Genomic DNA, 18,947 nt, shown 5'->3' with positions numbered 1-18,947 from the left:
ATAAAAGTAGATTCTTTGTATTGTATAATTTCCATCTTTCATGGAAAGGAGTAAATCGCATGTGTTTAACAACCTTTATAATGAAGGGATTTAAATTTGGCTTTAATACCAAATTGATGAGATCGATTGGATCTGATGGATCAGATTGGTCTCAGGGTAATGGGCCCACAAATGGAATGGGAGAGATCCTGACCCGAAAACTAGTTAGGGGCCAGATCTGATCTCAGGATTTTAATCTAATGGCTGATATGGCAAGATCTGAATCTAGGTCTAATAATTCAGAATTTAAGCGATAATTATCAGAAATGAAATAATATGAAAGAAAAGTAATCGTAAAATAAAAAAGGTTGTCGATTGAACAGTTGGGTGGACTGAAGATATGGAGGGAATAAAACCTTTCCTGAAAAATAGGATTTGGACTTTAAACCAGTAGATAGAAGAGATTAGAGAGAAGAAGAGAAGGTTATTGATTTAACAGTTTAAAGAGAGGAATAGAAGGGAAAAAAAGGAGCTGAGCTGTAATCTGAAATTTTAGACAAGCAGCACAGCCATTGATTTAAAAGATGATAAGAAAACTGAAATAACCTATAAAAGGAAAGAGGGAACAAGATAGAGTTTCCGATTAGAAAACATAAGAGGAAATGAAGGGGAAAGAGTAACAGCTGTAGTAAGGGGAGAGAGGATAGTTGAGATAGGGAGAAAAGAGAAAAGGATGTGAGAGAGAAGGAGGGAGGGAGGGTTAATCAAATTCGATGGGGGGTTGGGGGGGGGATAGTTACAGTGCTTATTTATAGAAAAACAGAAAAAAGTTCAACATTACTGCTAATAAATTATTATAACTACACTGACTAGGACTCTTGGACAACCAAGGAATTACGAATTTTAGATTTTCTAAACTAATTCATAGACTAGTAACTAGTCTCCTAACCAACTAAGGACATAAACATGGGGGGTATGCAAGGTGACACACCAACAAGTTTCCCAAGGTGACACCTACAAGGTGCCTGGACTCCTAGGTGATGCCTTGACAACTATGGAACCCACTAATGTAGAATACTATTCTCATGTATTGGCCGACCCCATTTAGTTGGGATAAGGCTTTATTGTTGTTGTTGTAATAATATTATTCTCATGTATTTCTTAAAACCCTCACTTTTAAGCTTTATATTTCAGCTCATTACAGTAATAAAACCCAAAAACTATGGCCCAACCCAAAATAAAACTAAAACCTGGCCTAAATTTAAACCGAGTCTGCATTATTAAGATTTGGAGGGATTGACTCCTTATGGGTTCACATTAGTACTTCTCACGAAAAACAAATTTTCATTGAATCCTTTTTTCTCCTAGTGAAGCTTTACATCCTTATATAGCAAAAGAGTTGCTGACGAAAGAAATTAGAGCTCGGTTACTTAAAAAATGGCATCAAGTACAAGAAGGTAGCAATGGCAGAGCTCGTGCCTGAATTCTATTGGTTGAAGATGCTTGGGATTGTGATGCACATATTTGCAACTGGATCCCTTTGGAGTGAGAGAAATGAAGTGCAAAAATTGTCATATATGCTTTCTTTCTTTTTTTGGAAGTGTTTGGAAAGTAAAAAACAGGAACATTCTTTTAATCCACCTGACACAATCAGATTATGTGCACGGACATTGGTTAATTTCTCTTTGGCTGTTGCCTACTTAATATTGATGCAGCCCAATTGCAGCAAAGCTGGGAGTCTGATGCTATGGGGTTGAGGCAGATATGAAAATTTGAGTCCTTTTTGTGAATGTTCTTTTCTGGGAATTGCTCATCTCATTTTCATATACATCTATATGGTGATATAATTAATAGAATCAGTTTGCTCTTCTTATCCCTGACTGATTGGGGGAAAAATATGGTAATATAATTAATAAAACCATTTTGTTCTTCTTATCCCCAGCTGAAGGTGTATGGAGTAAAAATATTTGGTCACTTTATGCCAATCTTCCTAGTTCTGATCTCTTTTAACCTATAAATCAGGTTCTCACCAAACTTACATTTAGCAGCCAAATATGGGACCCAGTACTCCTGTTGCTTTATCATGGGCATCTGAGCTCCCTAGGAATCCCAACTGGATAATATATTGTTGTTGCTGAGCGGGAAAAAAAAATGCATCTGTTTGCTATATTTTTTTGAGGTGCTCGTTTTATTCAACTGCCCGATACATCAAATGAGAACTCAGAGTCCATGACTCATGTTTCTTGGTTGACAAAGTGAAGGGAAATTGACTGTTGAGAGCATCATTATGAGGACATTTTGAATCTGCCAAAGGCAAAGTTTGCAGAAGGAAAAATACACAAGTAATTTTACTCCAATTGGTATAGCCATAGCATCGACTAACAAAGTTCTCATTTTTCTTGATTTTGAAATTAAAACCAATGAGCATGGAAATGCATTTTGTGTCAAGTCCTTTTATAATTGAAAAAAAAAAAAAAAAAAAGAACCCTAAGGAAACTTTGATACCGTTTCCCCCCTTCTCATTTCATTTTTTCAGTAGTATGTTAGCAAATATTAACCTGGTTGTAGGGTTGGTTTTTTTTTTTTTTTTTTAATATAAATTATACATTCTTTTGTAAATTAGGAAATTTGATCGAATCTGTACCATTTTTCATTTTCAATACTTATGCTTCTGATTGGCAGGCCTTCATAACTCAGGATTCTGCTGATCGGGACATCTTGGTCAGAAACTTGACAAAATTTGATGTTGCTGTTATAAATTATGAGCAGGCTGAGCGCAGTAATAAAGTTCCATTAGCAGTTTCTGAGGAGGTATTTATCATGTAGTAGATAACTTGGTTGTGAAACATTATATTTATACTTCTACTTTGATTTACATTTTTGTTTGGCAGATGCGTAAGCTTGGCATCTACTGCAGACTTGACCAAGTTTTTGATGCTCCTAATGCTGTGAAAGAGGTCTTGATTAGTCTCAGTGGGCTGGAACATGCAGTATGTTTACTCTTTTAACTCATAATGTAATTTAGTTCTGTATGTCTGGTACACTTGGGCAGTCTTTGAGATCTATTCCAAGATGACTGGAGTTTTGTAGATGTGTTTTCAAAGTTACAGCTTCTTTATTTTCAAAATCTATATTTCCACAGTTTGTTGGGACCAAGGAAACTGATAGAAAGGCCAATGAAGTGCAACGGCTTGGAATTTTTGATCTTTGGACTCCTGAAAATCACTATCGGTGGATTCGCTCTAGATATGGTGGCCATGTTTCAGCAAGTGTTGAGCATGTGCCTGTTTCACGTTTGTTTCAATCTAGTATGTTTCTGGTAACGTTTTGCTTCCACATACATTTGTAATCCACACATATGTGCTTATTGTTATGCGTCCATCTTTTTCAGGTGCGGATGTTGGGGAAATTGAGAAGTGTAGGTCCAAGAAAAAGGAGCTGGAAGAGATCATTGCTACTCTAGAAGAAAGTCGTAAAACACTTCGGGATGAATTTAGATATCTGGAGGATGATGCTGCTGAACTTTATAAGCAGCGTGTATGTGTAAATCAAAATGAATAATGACTCTTCTGTATGTTAAGAGTACCTAAGTACTGAGTATTACATTCATTTCATTTGTAGGAAGAACTTATTCACTCTAATCAGCATGATAATAAAAAGCGGCGTGACTTGGAGAGCCGTATTGGTAGGTGTCTACAAGTGCTTATTGAGCCTCTAACTTGTTTTGTATTATCAGTGTTGGAAATCCAATACATTTTCTTTTAATACATTTACTTGCTGATGAGTTCCAGCACAAAGAAAAAGGAAAATAACGTCTCTAGAGGAGGGGGACGATGTGGATACAATTACAAAAAAGCTAGTTGATGAAGCTGCTCAATTAAACCTGCGGAGGTTCCGAATCACCGTTGATCTTAAAGTGAGTTTGCAGTTGGATCAGGGATTCTATCTAATTTTATGTGTGCTTGTACGGATTTAGTTAATTAATATGATGTGTTTGTTGAAGTGGAGAAATTTTCTGCAGTAGACGTTCTTATTAGTTGACTGTATATGCTGTTATTATTTGGTTGCCAGAAATCACTTATTGAAGCTGCTTCCCACAAATGGAGCTACACCATAAAGCACATGGCATCCATTGAGCTTGAGACAAAGGTATTCTGTTGAGTTGTGTTTGTCATTGTTAGGGAAGATCATGTTTCTTCTTATTTTTAAAAGTTTACACATTCTACAGCAAGTTATTTTGACTTTTGGGATAGAGTTTCTTGTAGAGGAGGCTGCAAAGAGTTGTTTCTTTAGGATTTCCTTATCTCATTAGTAATGTCATAGCTAAATTTTTTGCACACTTTATTTCCTACATCCTTGGATACGATGAAAGTCATGTTTCTCCTTTTGTGGTGTGAACTCACTATGTTTTCTTCCTAATCTACAAGAGTTGCCTTGCTTCATTCTCCTTGGTATCTCTATATCTGATCTTTTTGTTGTAAGTTTTCGCTTCTCCTACTCATTTACTTGAATCTTGCTTGTCTCCTTAAAGGTTGTTTTCTTCTTCTTCTTCTCTTCTTCGGTTGTTGGTGTCAAGATTTTAAGTTTCAGTATCAGGCATCATATCGGAGGGTGATTTTAAAAGACGTATTGTCTAAATACATGCTAGAGATACGTATGGGAATGCTATGGATACATGCAAAATATACTTTTGAAGCATAAAACACTATAAATAAGCAATATGAAAATATATCATGTACAAAAAACTAAAAAGGAGAACAAAGTACGATGATACAAGTGCATTTAGTTGATTATATATAAAGGATGAGGTTTCTTAAATGTACTTATTGTCTGATACCATAAAAAAGTTTTGGATCTTTCAGTCTCAAAGGTGGAAGTGTTTCGAGGCAATAAAGCTGTAATGCCCCAGCCCCATTAACCTTGCACAATATTGTCCTCTTTGGCCTATGGGCCTCAAGGCTTTAAAACGCGTTGTGCCATGTTAAAGAGCCTAGAGGTTATTAACTAGTCCAGGAATCTCTCCTGGTACTTGCCGTATTCTTGGTGGGGACATCTCACCGATCTCCCAGGCGGGTCTGGTACTTGTCATATTCTTAGGTCGTCACAAGAGCAACCAAGATGATATTGTGCATAGAATGAACATACACAATCAAAGTAGTGATGGTAATGCATCTCCAACTCATAGTAGAATCATGTGTACTGCTTTGGATTGGCCAATGTCAGTATAGTAATCAGTTATGGTTGTGCATGACCATATCTATAGCTCCCATACCCTGAAAAAGCCCCATGTCCATTGAGTGAAGAAAGACCCGAAGAAGCAAACTGTCCATGGCGGCATGGCTTGAAGAAGCACCAGTATGACCCGAACTCATGCTCAACAACTCCTTGCCCTTCATAAGGACATCATTGTCATGTGGTTCGAAGCCACACTTGCCCTTCTGATTGTAAGCCCCTGGCTTTTGGCAAGCACCATGATCCTCATCTTGGGTTACCCAGGTGTATCCTTCCTCACATGTGAACTGCAATCCAACATAATATTGTGAAGCACCACCACCATCACCACCACCACCACCACTACCACCACTGCCACCAACACCACCATCATCGCTGCCATCACCACTACCACCAACATCACATCATCACCACCACCACCATCACATCGTCACCATCATCAGAGTTAATGCTTATTTTTGTGATGGTGGTTGTGTTTTATCTTCATCTATTTGTCTAACACAACTGGATCAGGTGCGGTTGTTTGGTAGTCCTCAGTCACCTGATCTATCGCCAACACCTTATCAATGTCCTCTATCCATGCTCTACATTGATAATCTTTGTCAAGGATATGGTTAATGTCAATCAGGTTGATTTTTTTGCCATCCCTTTCTTTATCAAACTTAGGATATTTCATCTTCAAGTACAACCTGTTTCGTTTGGCCTGGTTAAGGCAGTTGCAGGGTTTGGTGTGTATCAATGCAAATGTACTTTAATTATATTGGCTGTAACCAATGGACAAGTTAGACTAATTTAATTATTGAATGAGAATTGGTTGGATTTGTGCTCTGTGTGGGTGTGTGATTCCCTTTCTCCCCCTTGTTACTTTGATTTTCTCCTTCTTCCCTAAGGCCTTCCATCAAACCCTCTTGAAAGTACTTCGGCTAGAGATGTTAAAACATCAGCTAGCCACTTAAACAGTCTTTTGCACAATCTATTTTTCCATTTATTATACATTAAACAATGTACTACTTACCTCATCAATGGCAATTGTGACCTTTGTGGTATTTGGCTCCAATCTATTGATAACTCTACATGGGGCTTCCACTAAATTCAGTCATGCCTATACGGTTGTTATATTGAGTATCCAAATTCAAATAATATGCTGCTCAAGGTTTGTAATTGATACTGGGATCTAATTACTAAGTAATTAAATAAAAAACTGAAGTTACAAACTCAAAATGAATTATAACATTACCTGCTAAATGATTGTCTTGAAGTAATACTCTTTCCCATCGGTCTTTTATAAGCTTAAAAGACTTCTTGCTTCCTGTTTGGGTGGGATCATATATCCTCCTCTTCACTACCGCCATGATGTCCACTATCTTTCTTATGGTTTGCTCATTTTCCCCATCAACCACTCTAAGAAGATGAAAAAGTGACATAATAATGTTATAAGTCTGCTGACCTTTTTCCTAACCTTGGAGGACGTGACCATAGTGGTCAAGGTGCCGCCATGGCATCCATGCGGTTTGCTTGGGGCCTAGGCCATTGTCATCTTGTTGCGTTGCATGTCACCTTATGTTTTGACACTTATTTGTGCCAAATATCATTTAAGTTTTCTTAGATATTCATAAATAAGCAAATACCCTCTATTTGAATCCATAAAATAGTTTAAAAAGCAAATTCCAAAGTATAAAAAGTCAAACAAAGACTCGATTTTTTGTTGTAGGGGTGATTTTCAACTTTCAAATGCTGAGTTTTTTCTCAATTCTGAAAATTTTATAAATCTTATCATGGCAAAACATTATTAAAAAAAAAAAAAGAAGTCCGGGGCAAATAATATTTTTTTAATGTCCATCAAATATACATTCAGGAGATTATAACAATATTTGCGCACTTTAAATATAAGTTTGACCAAAACATAACTTTGTTCTTACAATTCATTTGACTAGCCAAACTTATTATATAACATGAGCATTTCTCTAAATGTTGATTTTTTATGACTTAATGTGACTTCATGTTTATTTTTGATTATTTGATGTGGCTTTATGTTGATTTTTTATGATGACAATTATATGTAGCATATAATGTTAGAAAAGAGGGAAAATTAAAAATAACACTTGGTCGTCTTAGGTGTCTTGTTCGCTTAAGGCGGGCGACTTGTCTCCTAAGCACTTAGACAGCCCTCCAACGCCTTGGTTTGCCTTGGCACCGTGAGGCCCGTGAAAACTATGGATGTGACAAGGTTTTTAATATATCACCAAATCTTTTGACCTGACATAAGAATTATTCTACCAATCTGCAGAGGTAGACATTTGTAGTAGAACATCCTTCGGGGAATGGAGGCTATCAACTGTAATATATTTTTTTGGCAAATCATGTCTATTGGGCCTAACCAAATCCCTTCTCGTGTGCCTCCTCAACAATGCCAAGACCCAACTCTGGTTGTAGGTGAAATTAGTGATTTTTTTTGCACCATCAACCAAATTCTGGACCTTAGGCATATGTCCCCTTGTACATCATATCGATACAATGTACTGCAATGTCTAGAATAAGTGCCTCCTCTTGGCATAAGGATCTATTTGTCCTTGTTGTTATTTTCCGTATTTGTCAATCACTATCTGGAAAACATTCTCTTCCCCAATCTCCCCAACCTCATCCATTAACCTATTCAAATATGTTGCATCCTTGATCTCACTAGATGTGTTAATGGACTCATGGAAGATCGTCCAGCATCATAGAAGATAAGGAAGGTGATGATGAACAATCTCATCGGCCCACTCCACCAATCACACTTGATGGCTACTCCATAGTCCATACTAGGGCCACTTCTCCTTAAACCCTCGATATGCCCATTAACCTCTCCCACAATATCATTAAGGTACGGAACCACAATTGTTTGGGCTTTTCTTCCTCTTACCTCTACCAAACCAGTCAAACATTTCTTGGATGCTGGATGTTCTAATAACCCCAATTGGTTTTGTAATGCTCCGACCCCATTAACCTTGGTACAATATTGTCCTCTTTGGCCATGGGCCTCAAGGCTTTAAAATGCGTTGTGCCATATTGAGGAGGCTAGAGGTTATTAACTAGCCCATTAGTCTCCCCCTAGGCGATGTGGGACTAAAGTTTCTACACCCTCATTGTTCTCTTAAACCCCCTGGTATTTGCCATATTCTTAGTGGGGACACCTTACAGATCTCCCAGGTAGGTCCGGTACACTTACTGTATTCTTGGGTTTCCTAGGCTCCTTACCTTTGCTCATCCTTGTCTGTTTATGGGGTCTTCATTAGAACTCTGTAATTGTGGTTGAAAAGATTGAGTTCTTCTCAACTGCTCCCTATTCCAAGCTTGCATCCTTGCTTTGTGGCGTGATGCATGAATTGCTTTCGCGAAGTCCAGTTCCTCTTGAGCTTCTATCTCCTATATTTCATAGTCATCAAAACCCTCCATCAATTTTTTTCTAGACTTTTACTCATCTTCCTTCACCTTCTTGGATTTCTCTTTAGCTGCCTTAGTATATTTTGCATTGCCTAACGTAACTCTATAGGGCATTTGGTACACTTGGGCACATTTGAATATCCTCCTGCCATGTGTTGCTTTTGCCTAGTTACTCCATCTCCATAATAGGTAGTATAACTGAAGTTGCATCTTGTTTGCAATCATGTTCCCTATTTTCTGCCAATAGCTCCAACCAATGTCTTTTTCCTGTCATGGCATCTTCCTAAATAGCAAACATAACCACATCTATAAATAGAACCCCCCCCTCTTCAAAAAAAAAAAAAAAAAAAAAGCATATAGAAAAATCATAAAAAATGGGGCAACATGAGTCCATATTGCATTTCGTTCATCACATATAATTCTTAAAATACATTGAACCAATTGTTATTGGTAATCCATAATTTATTTTTCACTTTTTCCATATTTTTTTAATTTTTCAGAAAATATAAAAATTTTGCATAATACATAAAATTGAGAAAAGGGATCAATCAAGGTTGGTATTGCATCTAATTAATTATATATAATTCTTTTCATTATTTTAATTTCCGAAAATAGGAAAAAAACTAAAAAACAGGAAAATTACTGCAACGATACATGTTCATATATCTGCTCTTTGACACTAACATAAATTTCCCAGCACAATATCAACCATATTTGGCAAGAAATCGAATATTTCCACATGTAGAACCCATTTTGGTTTTCTGGGAAAATTCACAATTTGCAACTCAAATCCATTCAATAAATCAAGTTTAATGCAGTGATTCAGTTTTTTTTCCCTAATATACTCAATCATAGCAAAAAAACAGAGCTAAAAACAAGGGTTTGAGCAAATTAAGCCCATTTCTGTCATTTGCCTGCATCATTAGTTGCTGTTGCGTTTGAAAGAACAGTCACCTGGTCTCTGAAAGAATTTTTTGAAATTGCTCTTTATTTTGAGGAGAAACACTAACGTGAACTCCCTTTGAGATCTTCCATCCATATCTTGGATTATTTTGAATTGTGTTTTTATTCTTCATAAATACATGATGCTGTAACTTCCAAGGCATTACCTTTTCAATTTCATGATCTTTAACTTTGTGCTTGGAAAATGTTTTAGATTAGGGAATTGGAAATTGATTTCAAGCAGAAAGAAAAGTTTGCTCAGCAAGCATCACAGCACTATAACATCTGTAAGTGGATATTTGAATGTGAAGTGCTTTTTTTTTGGGGGGGGGGGGTGGGATTAAAGTTGCATTATTACTTTTCATGCTTGCCAAATGTTGATTTTTATGGTTATCAATGATTGAATACACATTGCATAGTCAATATGCACCTTCAGAAAAATGGAAAAAAAGGGACATTGGAAATTAGTAGCCTGCAATAATTTGTTTGTTTGACTTGATTTGATAGAGTTTTTATATTTAAAAAAATTTCTTTGTAGTAGAATAAGCATAGCTTTTTTGTCACTTGTTATGCAGTGCCAAATGTACAATGAGAAGCTAAGTGAGAGATGATATAGAGATGGCTGAAAGTATAGTACTAGCAAGGAAAAACTTACTTTAGGCTAAGAAATGGCCTAGAATCTAAGGAAGGTGATATAGGGGCATGTCCAATACTTTCTCTTCTTTTACAGAAGTCGAGATGCACAAGCATGGAGGGAAGAATAAAATGGCACCGTAGTTCTATGGGTTTTTTTTTCCCTGAAACTTATCTTAAAAGTTTTCTAGAAGTAAAAAAATATCTGTTTCGTGTGATTTTGGTGCTTTTGGAAGGCATATGCAGTTATCCTTCTAGGAAAGATCTTGCAATTCCAGTCTGTTTTAGGATAGTTATGGAGAGGGCGGACCTCGGCGCAATGGTAAGGTTGCTCTTTAGCGACCTAGTAGTCGCGGGTTTGCATTAGGAAACAGCCTTTCTGTTAAGAAGGGGTAAGGCTGCGTACATTAGGACCCATCCCAGTCAATGGCAGGACCCTCGTGCACTGATTACTGCCACTTTCCCCTCCCCCCCTCTTTTATTTTTAAAGTATAGTTATGGCCAATTTCTTCATATGGTGTCAATTTGTGGTGGATTAATTCTGGGTTTGTTCTATATTTTTTTGTCCTGGTTTGGAACTAAACCAAAATTCATGGGAATCTGGTTCTTAGTTCAGCTGGTTTTTCCGTGTTGTAAAAAATAGATGAAATTCTTGAATTTAATGGCAACATGTTCATATCTCAATGGCATGTGCTTTATCTGAAATTCACAGGACGCCAAATGCCCTTTTGTTGACAAGCAAGTGGACATATTAGGAATCAAATTCCAGGGATACCACAATAAATTGAGTACGCAAATAGTGAAAGGAGAGAGAAGCCTTTCTCTGGCTCAAAGGAGTAAAACAGTGTCTTTAAGTTTCTTGATTGGCAAAAACTCCAATCTTGTCTCCAGTGAAAGTTTGGTCAAGTCCTCTTCCAGCTTATGTAAGATTTAATACTATGATTTGAGAGAATGAAGGGTTGGAATCCTACTTAGACTAGTCAGTCTTTGAGAACATTCTAGGCTGAGATTTAGGGTTCTGGTGGTGAGAAACCCAAATACTTGCTGAACTAATTGCTGAACTAGCTGTCTGTTGCAACCATTGATGGTTCATATACTAGATACATCGTACCTAGGCACTTTAACAGGACTTCATATAATCTGAGCAGGATCTCTTGGTTCTTGTCAGAATACCAATTGTACTAATAATTCAAATTACCGCGAATGACAGGCAGGGATAATTTGGTGATATGACTTCCCATAAATGCGCCTGCGTTCGTGACCTGACAATCTGAATTTAGTTTTCTTTTTCTCTGTTGTAATTTTTTTTTTCTTTCTCATTCTAAGATTAAACTTCTGCTTGGATAGTATACCTGAATTTTGTAGCTAACCTATGCTTAATGGAATGTTTGTTAGACATTAAAAAGGGAAAGGAGAAGAAAAATTCTTACATTGGCTAGCATTTTCGCTTCTAAATCTTATGTTTTAGCCTTTTATAACATGTTTAATATCGGGAATTTGAATCCTTGTGTCCTGTTTCCACATAAGGTTCTTTGTGAACAGCATGTTCATTTTAAATATAAGCTCTAGGATGGGAAATTTCTCATAAGAGGGTGTCAGTTAAGGTACTGTGGTTCCTCTCTTCCAACATGTGTTATCTAATGCTAATGGTAAATCCGTCAATCACCTGTTTTTTGACTACACTTTTCCAAGAAGGTTTAGTATACCTCTTGTCAGGTTTTCAGATGGATTACATATATCTTAAAGATGTAATGTGGAGGAGGTGTGAACGTGTGATGTGGTTTTGGTTCTATGGTTGGTCTAGGGAGGGTCTGTAGAGAGCCAGTGAGCCACACTGTTGGCAGTGTTGTGGTTACTAATGGGAGGAGTGTAATTCAGACTTCCGATGGTCATTTTCTTCTTGGAAAGGATACTGGTCAGACAAATATAGTTAGGGATGTCATTAGGTGATGGTGGACCAACTCTTATAGAGATCTTCCTTCAGTGTATCTCTTCAAAGAGTGGGAGTATGTTATTCCTTCCAATAATTCTAGGGAGAAGGTGTTTGAGTTGTATTCTCCCTCTCCAGAGGGATTTGTGAATCTGAACTTTGATGGCTGTTCTTTGGTTATCCAGGCTCATCTGGCCTTGGTGGTGTAACTGTGTAATCTGGACTAGTATCATTTGTATCTATTTGGGTCCAATTTTCAAGGATGGAGATTCTATTCCTATGCGTTTAGGTTGGATCTGCTATAAAATATGGGTGTTCACAATCACGTGAGAGTCTTCTTCCTTGGAGATTTTCACATATTATTTGTTACACTAGACCCTTGGTCTCCATGGTGAACCCTTTCTCAGCAGGGGGTTTGTAGACCTTGATTGTGTTGAGGCCCTTCATTTCCATTGTGAGATTGTAGTTATTATTTCCTTTTCTACTGTTCTGGGTCCTTTTTTTTGGTGTGTGTGTGTGTTAATTATCTAGTTATGAATAAACCTGCATTTCACTATTGTCTTTTGTTTGTATCTTTTTTTAGGGGGTCCTTGGTTTGGATGTTGTTTAGTGGAATCCAAGAAGTAGAATTAAATTTTTGTTTTTTGTAATTTTTTAGAGATTTCTCTTTTTATTTCCTCTGAAATTTGTTGACTTGAAATAATTTTTTTTCCTTTGAACCTTGATCATGTGAACCATTAAAGTATGGTTGTAGATGCCTCTACTTATCTTTTCCTTCTTGTATACTGTATTTTCTTTTTCCAAAATGTGATTTGACCTGATGCATTTATGGTTCAACATCTCAATATTGGTGTAGGTGTCAAGGATTGTATTATTTTAATTGTTTTTTCTCTTTGTGATTTTTGGTTATCATGATAGGCAAAGAGGAGTTAGAAAATCACAGGCGGGAGTTGGTAGCTCTGAAGAGAGAAGCTGAATCAATTGCTGTGATTACTCCAGAACTTGAGCAGGAATTTCTCAAGGTTTAGTTTTAGTTTCTTTATGGAGTTTTAAATATGCTAATATTTTTCACTTATATGTAAGATTGCAATATTTAAATATCTGTGAATCATTATGTTTTTATAGAGAAATAAAATAACAGTAGGCTAATTGGCTTTGGACTTGTTAAGGAAGGCCGGGTGGTAGAAGCTACATGTACATGCTTATTCTTTGAGGGGCTTTCTTTTTAATTAGGGATAGGAATGGAGAAGTTTGAACCATCTGGTACCAACAGGGATTTTCTTCTGGGAACATGAGGCCATGCTTTTTTGAAGCTCTCTTCCTGGGGATGGGTTCGTTTTTGGTTGTTGGTGTACTTTGTCCTGTTGTTATTTAATTATTTAATTAAATTTTTTTTTTTGGGGGGGGTGTTTGTGTTGTTTTCTGTTTCTTATTAGAACAGCAAGAAGGAAAAGGTAAGAGGAATTGGGTATTCTTAATTGTAATCATTTTGGGGGCCTGAAATCTGTCGACTGAGTTCATGCTGGATTTAGAGTTAGGCTTTGCCAAGCCGAATCCATATTGAACATTCAAGTAAGAGAGCACTTCTTACCTGACAATGCCTGGGAAAAATGTCTGCAAAACTCAAGGCCAAAGAATCTGCCACGTGGCAATATCTGGATATCTGGGATGTTAAGATAAGCCTCTCTTTAGGGCCTTCAATGCAAGGAATATTATAAATTTACCCCAAGTAAATACAGCATATCCATTATTAATAATATTATATTAACATTGTACTAATTAAAGATATTATTATTAGTTTTTATTCTTTTTAAAAATATTATTAACATATGATGATATTTGCATTGTATATGCACATTAATAGATGATGTAGTCAAGAATGCCCAATTGGGCCTAGGAGGACTTTATTTTGGGCCATGGATGGACCAACCTTGAGCCACTTGTTTATGGTTATTTGTTAGTCCATCAAGTGGGGATGGAGTTAGTATTTGGGATTAGTTGTTAAAATAAGTGTTTAGAGTTAGATTAGGATACTTGATACCTTTTGGGAATTCTGTTTTGAATGTATTAAGTCTAGTTAGTGTGAGAGTCGTTAGGATTCCTTTATGAGTCAGTTCGAGAAATTAAAAAAGTTATATACATGTATACCTTCCTTAAATTGAGATTTTTCAAGAGTTCTGAAACTGTTGAGCTGCGCATATGGGATTGGTATCCTCCTTATTAGGTGTGGTATTTCCTCCACATCTTATGCTTCTTGATCTTCTTTTTTTTTTTTTTTTCTTGCTAATGACAGACATGCAGGCCTTCGGCCTGAGTAGTCCCGCGGGCCCATACTGACCCCACAACTGCATGGACTAGGTCATACCGGGGTTGAATTAGAACCATTCAACTTTCACTGAAAGCATTGAAGAGCACTAAACACCCCTGTGGGAGTGGCCCCAAGGAGGTAAGTGGAGTCGAACTCAGAACCACACGCTTCCTGAGGCGAAGGTCCCTTGCCAACTTGGCTACCCCCTTGGGGTTTATTCTTCTTGGTTTGACTGCTGCTATTGATCTCTAATTCTCCTCCTTACTCTTCCATTGATCTGCTAATACTTTCTACCATTTAGTTTCTTCTACTAGTTGATTACTACTTCTGATTTGCTAAATTGAACATCTGTGATCTAATCAAGTCATTCCGGATTTATTCTTTAGATAGTCAATTTCCGCAGTGTTTCTCAATTCTCACTCGTGGCTTGAAATTTAATATACCTGGGTTTCAACTCTTCTTGACTTCTGATTTTCAAGATTTTCAATACCTATTGACAGGAATATTAGACTGTACAATTGACAAGGATTACAAAATATTTTGATCACTTGTTTGAGAGTTATATAATTTCTCCTACCATCTTCCATGCTGGTCCTATATTGGTTCTATCAATCATTAAACCTGAACTATTTGCAGTTTTTGGCTCCTGATTCTTTCGAGAACCTTTAACTGAATTATTTGTTATTACAGCCAAACCTAGGCCAAATGTTTTAAACTTTAATGAAATATGCCTTCTCATGTCTTCCGTTTTAGTCTTCAGCTACCTAACAGGAGCTTGGCTATGCTATAGGAGAATATCATGTTGCAAGCTGTGGTGGTTGTGTGCCGAAACTGATGAGTTTCTTCAGTCATGGCTTGTGTCGATGAAGCTAAACAAAAAAAAGCGTTTTCTGGCCACAACAACAGTGCATTGTCCATCATTATGTGGCAAGAAGAAACTGTTATGTTTGCCTTGAATTCTTGACCCATTTTGAAGAATGACTAGCTCCAACATATTTTGGTGGCAATCTGAATGGGAATTTTTTTTTTCCTGAGATCTATGATGGTAGCAGAGGGGTTGGGCAAGTAGTGAAAATTTGGGATTTTTCGTGTTAGGGTTTCTGGGCGAGTTTTCTTTCTATGATTTGGGTGCTCTTGAGAGAATCTCTACTGTAATTTTTTTCTTCAAACATGGTGAATCATCTTTTTATTCACCCGAGGACGTAGCAAACCATATTGGTGTGTGAACCTCGTTGAATCTCTGTGTTGCGCGAATTTGCGTTTATTTTCTTCGTATACGTTGGTGTTTGTTCTGACAGAAACTTAAGGAGCAGTACTCTGTCCGTGAGGAAGAAACAAAGCTCAATTGCCTTATTAAAAAAGAACCCCTAGTTGGCGTCGATTTTGAGGAAAGAGCTCCCATTGAATTCATTGTACCATGTCAGTTTCTTAGTGTTAAAAGATTGAACGTTGCTTTTTTCTGTGTGCGATATATTTTCATCCATAGGCTGACATTAGATGGATTGAATTTGTGTAAACTGTCATGGGTGTGTCCAAGTTAACAATTGATGTGGTCCTTAGTTGACCCCAAGCTTCCACTGGATATGTGTAGCCATGGCCATGTAGCTGGGATAAGTCTTGGTTAAATCAAGTCTGTATCTTCTTTATCAGTGATGTAATGGTCATTTTTCCTGGTATCATTGCATGTATTTGTTACCTTTGCCCTCTACTTCCATTGCATTAATTGTAGGATAACTAATTTCCTTTAATAGCATGCATGGTTTTGAGGTAACATGTAACCCATATAATGTCTTTTGGGCACAGAAGGCCATTGGTATCTCTAAAACTTGGGTTTTACTTGTTCATGCAACAAACGAATGATCGTCTTGTGGCAGTTGACAATCTATACTCGTACATATATTAGATCTTTAGTATATTCATACAAATATGTTCGGAAATTTGAAACTCAATGGGAAAGTAGTGGGAAACACAAGTTTTTCTGGTTCTTTTGAGGATGGGGACTCCACTTGAGCCAAATCTGTGTCATTAAAAATGGTTTGAACTTTGTCTGTAGCATTTTGATAGAGTGGCTGTGGAATTAGATATCTAATATGTTATTTCTTGGTTGACTAATCCTCAGAGAAGTTTTAGAGATGTACTACCCTCACTAGGCTGATTGGGCTTGCCTTTAGTTTGAACTACTCTTTAATGTAGAACTAGGATTGGCAAAGGCCAACCTAATCCCAAACTGCAGGGTACTTGTCAAAGAACAACCATAAACAGTCCACAATAAGTCAGACTTAGAAAAGTAGGCCAAATAGAAAAAAAGTGCAGCCAATCGATCTCTGCAGGAAGTTCTTTTCTGATCAATTTAGGAACCTGACATTAGGGACTTAACACCTGGCATTAGGGACTTAACAGAGGATGTATTAGGCTTGTTTCTTCATAATTTCATAGGTCAATATCAAGAGAAACCATATGATCATTAACAGCTCTACCGATTTCTGTCCTGGACAGAACAGATCAATAAAACAGGGTTACCGATTTCTGTCCTGGACAGAACATATCAATAAAACAGGGTTTTTGGGAAGATTTTATCTCACTAATAGCAGGTCAGAATGACCAGATCTTTTGGTTGATTGATGGTCCAGATGGGAGGGTGACTCGATCCAAGTTTCAGCCAATTCTGATGGCTGAAACTGCTTCAGGTAACCAGCAATCAAAATAGAAGCTTCTGAATTTCTGGGCAGAATTGAGGGAGGGAATAGATTCAACTACCTGTAGTGCTCGAACTGATGTAAATCCTTGGATGGTTGAGAGAAGAAGAAGAAGAAGATAGCTTGAAGAAGGAGAATCTCTCGGGGATTCACACCGCAGAGAGTCAATTGGATCCATAATTATTAAGGCGGTGAGGCAACCGAGGCGTTTGTGGGTCTTTCGGAGCGCTTTGGCGATAGGGCGGGCATAAGACATCGCCTTATCGGATAAAGCGTTCTATTGTTGCTTTTTAATATGACCATTTTATTTGGCACAAATAGCATACTTAAAAATTATTTTATTCTACTTATAAGCTAAATAAGATTAGAGATTCATACCAATGCAAGATTCATACCATTACAGTAACAGCAATTTCAATCAATATACACTAACAGATTATTATAGCAATAGCAATCTCAATCAATATATAGAAGAATTCAAACATTTTCACATATCATGCAATTGGAAGAAAGAATAAAGAATATAGAAGAATCAACGTGGAAGCAAAACTACAAAGCAGAGTGGATATTAGTTCCTAATCAACTAGAAGAGCCATTGGATTTGGCTTGTCAAAGTGCTTGCTTTTGATACGAGGAGTACATAGTCATGTAATCACAAAACTACAACTTATATCAACAAATGTACAATTTACTTGAATCATAGACTTGCAACAGAAGCAACAGCGGCAATAGCAGCTAAAGCCACTAGCCACCACTAGTAAAAGCCAGCCTAGCCATTTTAGCCGGAAAAATGTTGTCAGAGCCAGAATCGATTGAGATAATTGCTGCTGCCAAGCGTTTCATTTTCAACCCTAAGCCAAGGCGTGTGATACTATGAGGGTTCCTTTCAATTTTTTATTTCCTTTTATGTGATTCGATGTGACGCAGTGTACAAGTCTTTTGTTCACAAGCCAAGAAAACATAGAAATGGAATATAAAATAAAATAATTAAAAAATAAATAAAACCTTGCATTACCAATAAGGCGACAAACGCCTTAACCCCCATAAAACGCATTAGCGCCTAGGAGCTACTAAGGCGACGCCTTAATAACTATGATTGGATCAAACACCAATTCCATCAGCCTTGATCAAACACAAGACAACTCTTCATGGAGAAGACAATAGCAGCAACCATTAATTTTTTTTTATCAAAGTTGTTTTTAGCTTTAGGAGCCTCCTCTTCTTTATTTATAATGTTGGTGGGGGAGGGAATTACAAAATAGAAGGTTCCTCAAAAGGAAACCTTAATTTAGTCTCCTAATACAATACTTACTGAAAACTGAAATTAGAAACTAGTTGAAAAAGGAAACTAACTAGTAATGACTTGACTCAACTAATAACTTGACTTCTAAGGAAACAAATATAACTCAAATCAAACCCAACTAAAAAGGAAACAAACTAGTAATGCCATATGCAACCTTAAAGCCCCTCTTTTAGGCCTGTGAAAGTGGCTTATTACAGTCAAAACACATGGGATCCAAGGCCCAAAATGTATGGAACCCAACCCTAGGCTTATTCCTAATAAACAAGCGTAGTTTGGTGAAGAATTTGCATCACTCTTTTAATGGAATCATAGGTCTAATCGGACTATCAATGAATTGGCTAATGAATTAGCCAGATAGGGAGTAGTTCATCTTGGGTTATGGACTTATAGGAGTGGTATTCCATTGTAAGGGTGGGTAATTATTGTTTTGCCACCTTTCCAAGGTTTTTTTTCTATCTTTATATTTTTCAGTTTTCAATAAAATTTATTTTACTTACCCCC

The 18,947-nt window shown here is 37.0% G+C and overlaps 1 protein-coding gene across 3 annotated transcripts in view; it reads left to right on the top strand.

Annotated features, from left to right (window-relative positions):
• Window positions 1-18,947, top strand: part of LOC122063505 (structural maintenance of chromosomes protein 5) — a 58,789-nt gene that overhangs the window by 34,354 nt on the left and 5,488 nt on the right. For all 3 annotated transcript variants that reach the window (XR_006135360.1, XM_042627202.1, XM_042627201.1), the window contains exons 13-21: window positions 2,662-2,790; window positions 2,871-2,969; window positions 3,122-3,287; window positions 3,371-3,516; window positions 3,601-3,664; window positions 3,771-3,895; window positions 4,051-4,128; window positions 9,791-9,863; window positions 13,058-13,161. Coding sequence is in view for 2 of the 3 variants with exons in the window: in XM_042627202.1 (XP_042483136.1) it covers window positions 2,662-2,790; window positions 2,871-2,969; window positions 3,122-3,287; window positions 3,371-3,516; window positions 3,601-3,664; window positions 3,771-3,895; window positions 4,051-4,128; window positions 9,791-9,863; window positions 13,058-13,161 (984 nt within the window). In the remaining variant the exon portion in view is untranslated. The remainder of the gene's footprint in view (window positions 1-2,661; window positions 2,791-2,870; window positions 2,970-3,121; window positions 3,288-3,370; window positions 3,517-3,600; window positions 3,665-3,770; window positions 3,896-4,050; window positions 4,129-9,790; window positions 9,864-13,057; window positions 13,162-18,947) is intronic.

Source organism: Macadamia integrifolia, unplaced genomic scaffold, assembly GCF_013358625.1.
Source record: "Macadamia integrifolia cultivar HAES 741 unplaced genomic scaffold, SCU_Mint_v3 scaffold1342, whole genome shotgun sequence".
Classification (NCBI taxonomy): domain Eukaryota; kingdom Viridiplantae; phylum Streptophyta; class Magnoliopsida; order Proteales; family Proteaceae; genus Macadamia; species Macadamia integrifolia.
Note: the sequence above shows the minus strand (reverse complement) of the source record. Positions and strands in the feature narration are given on the sequence as shown.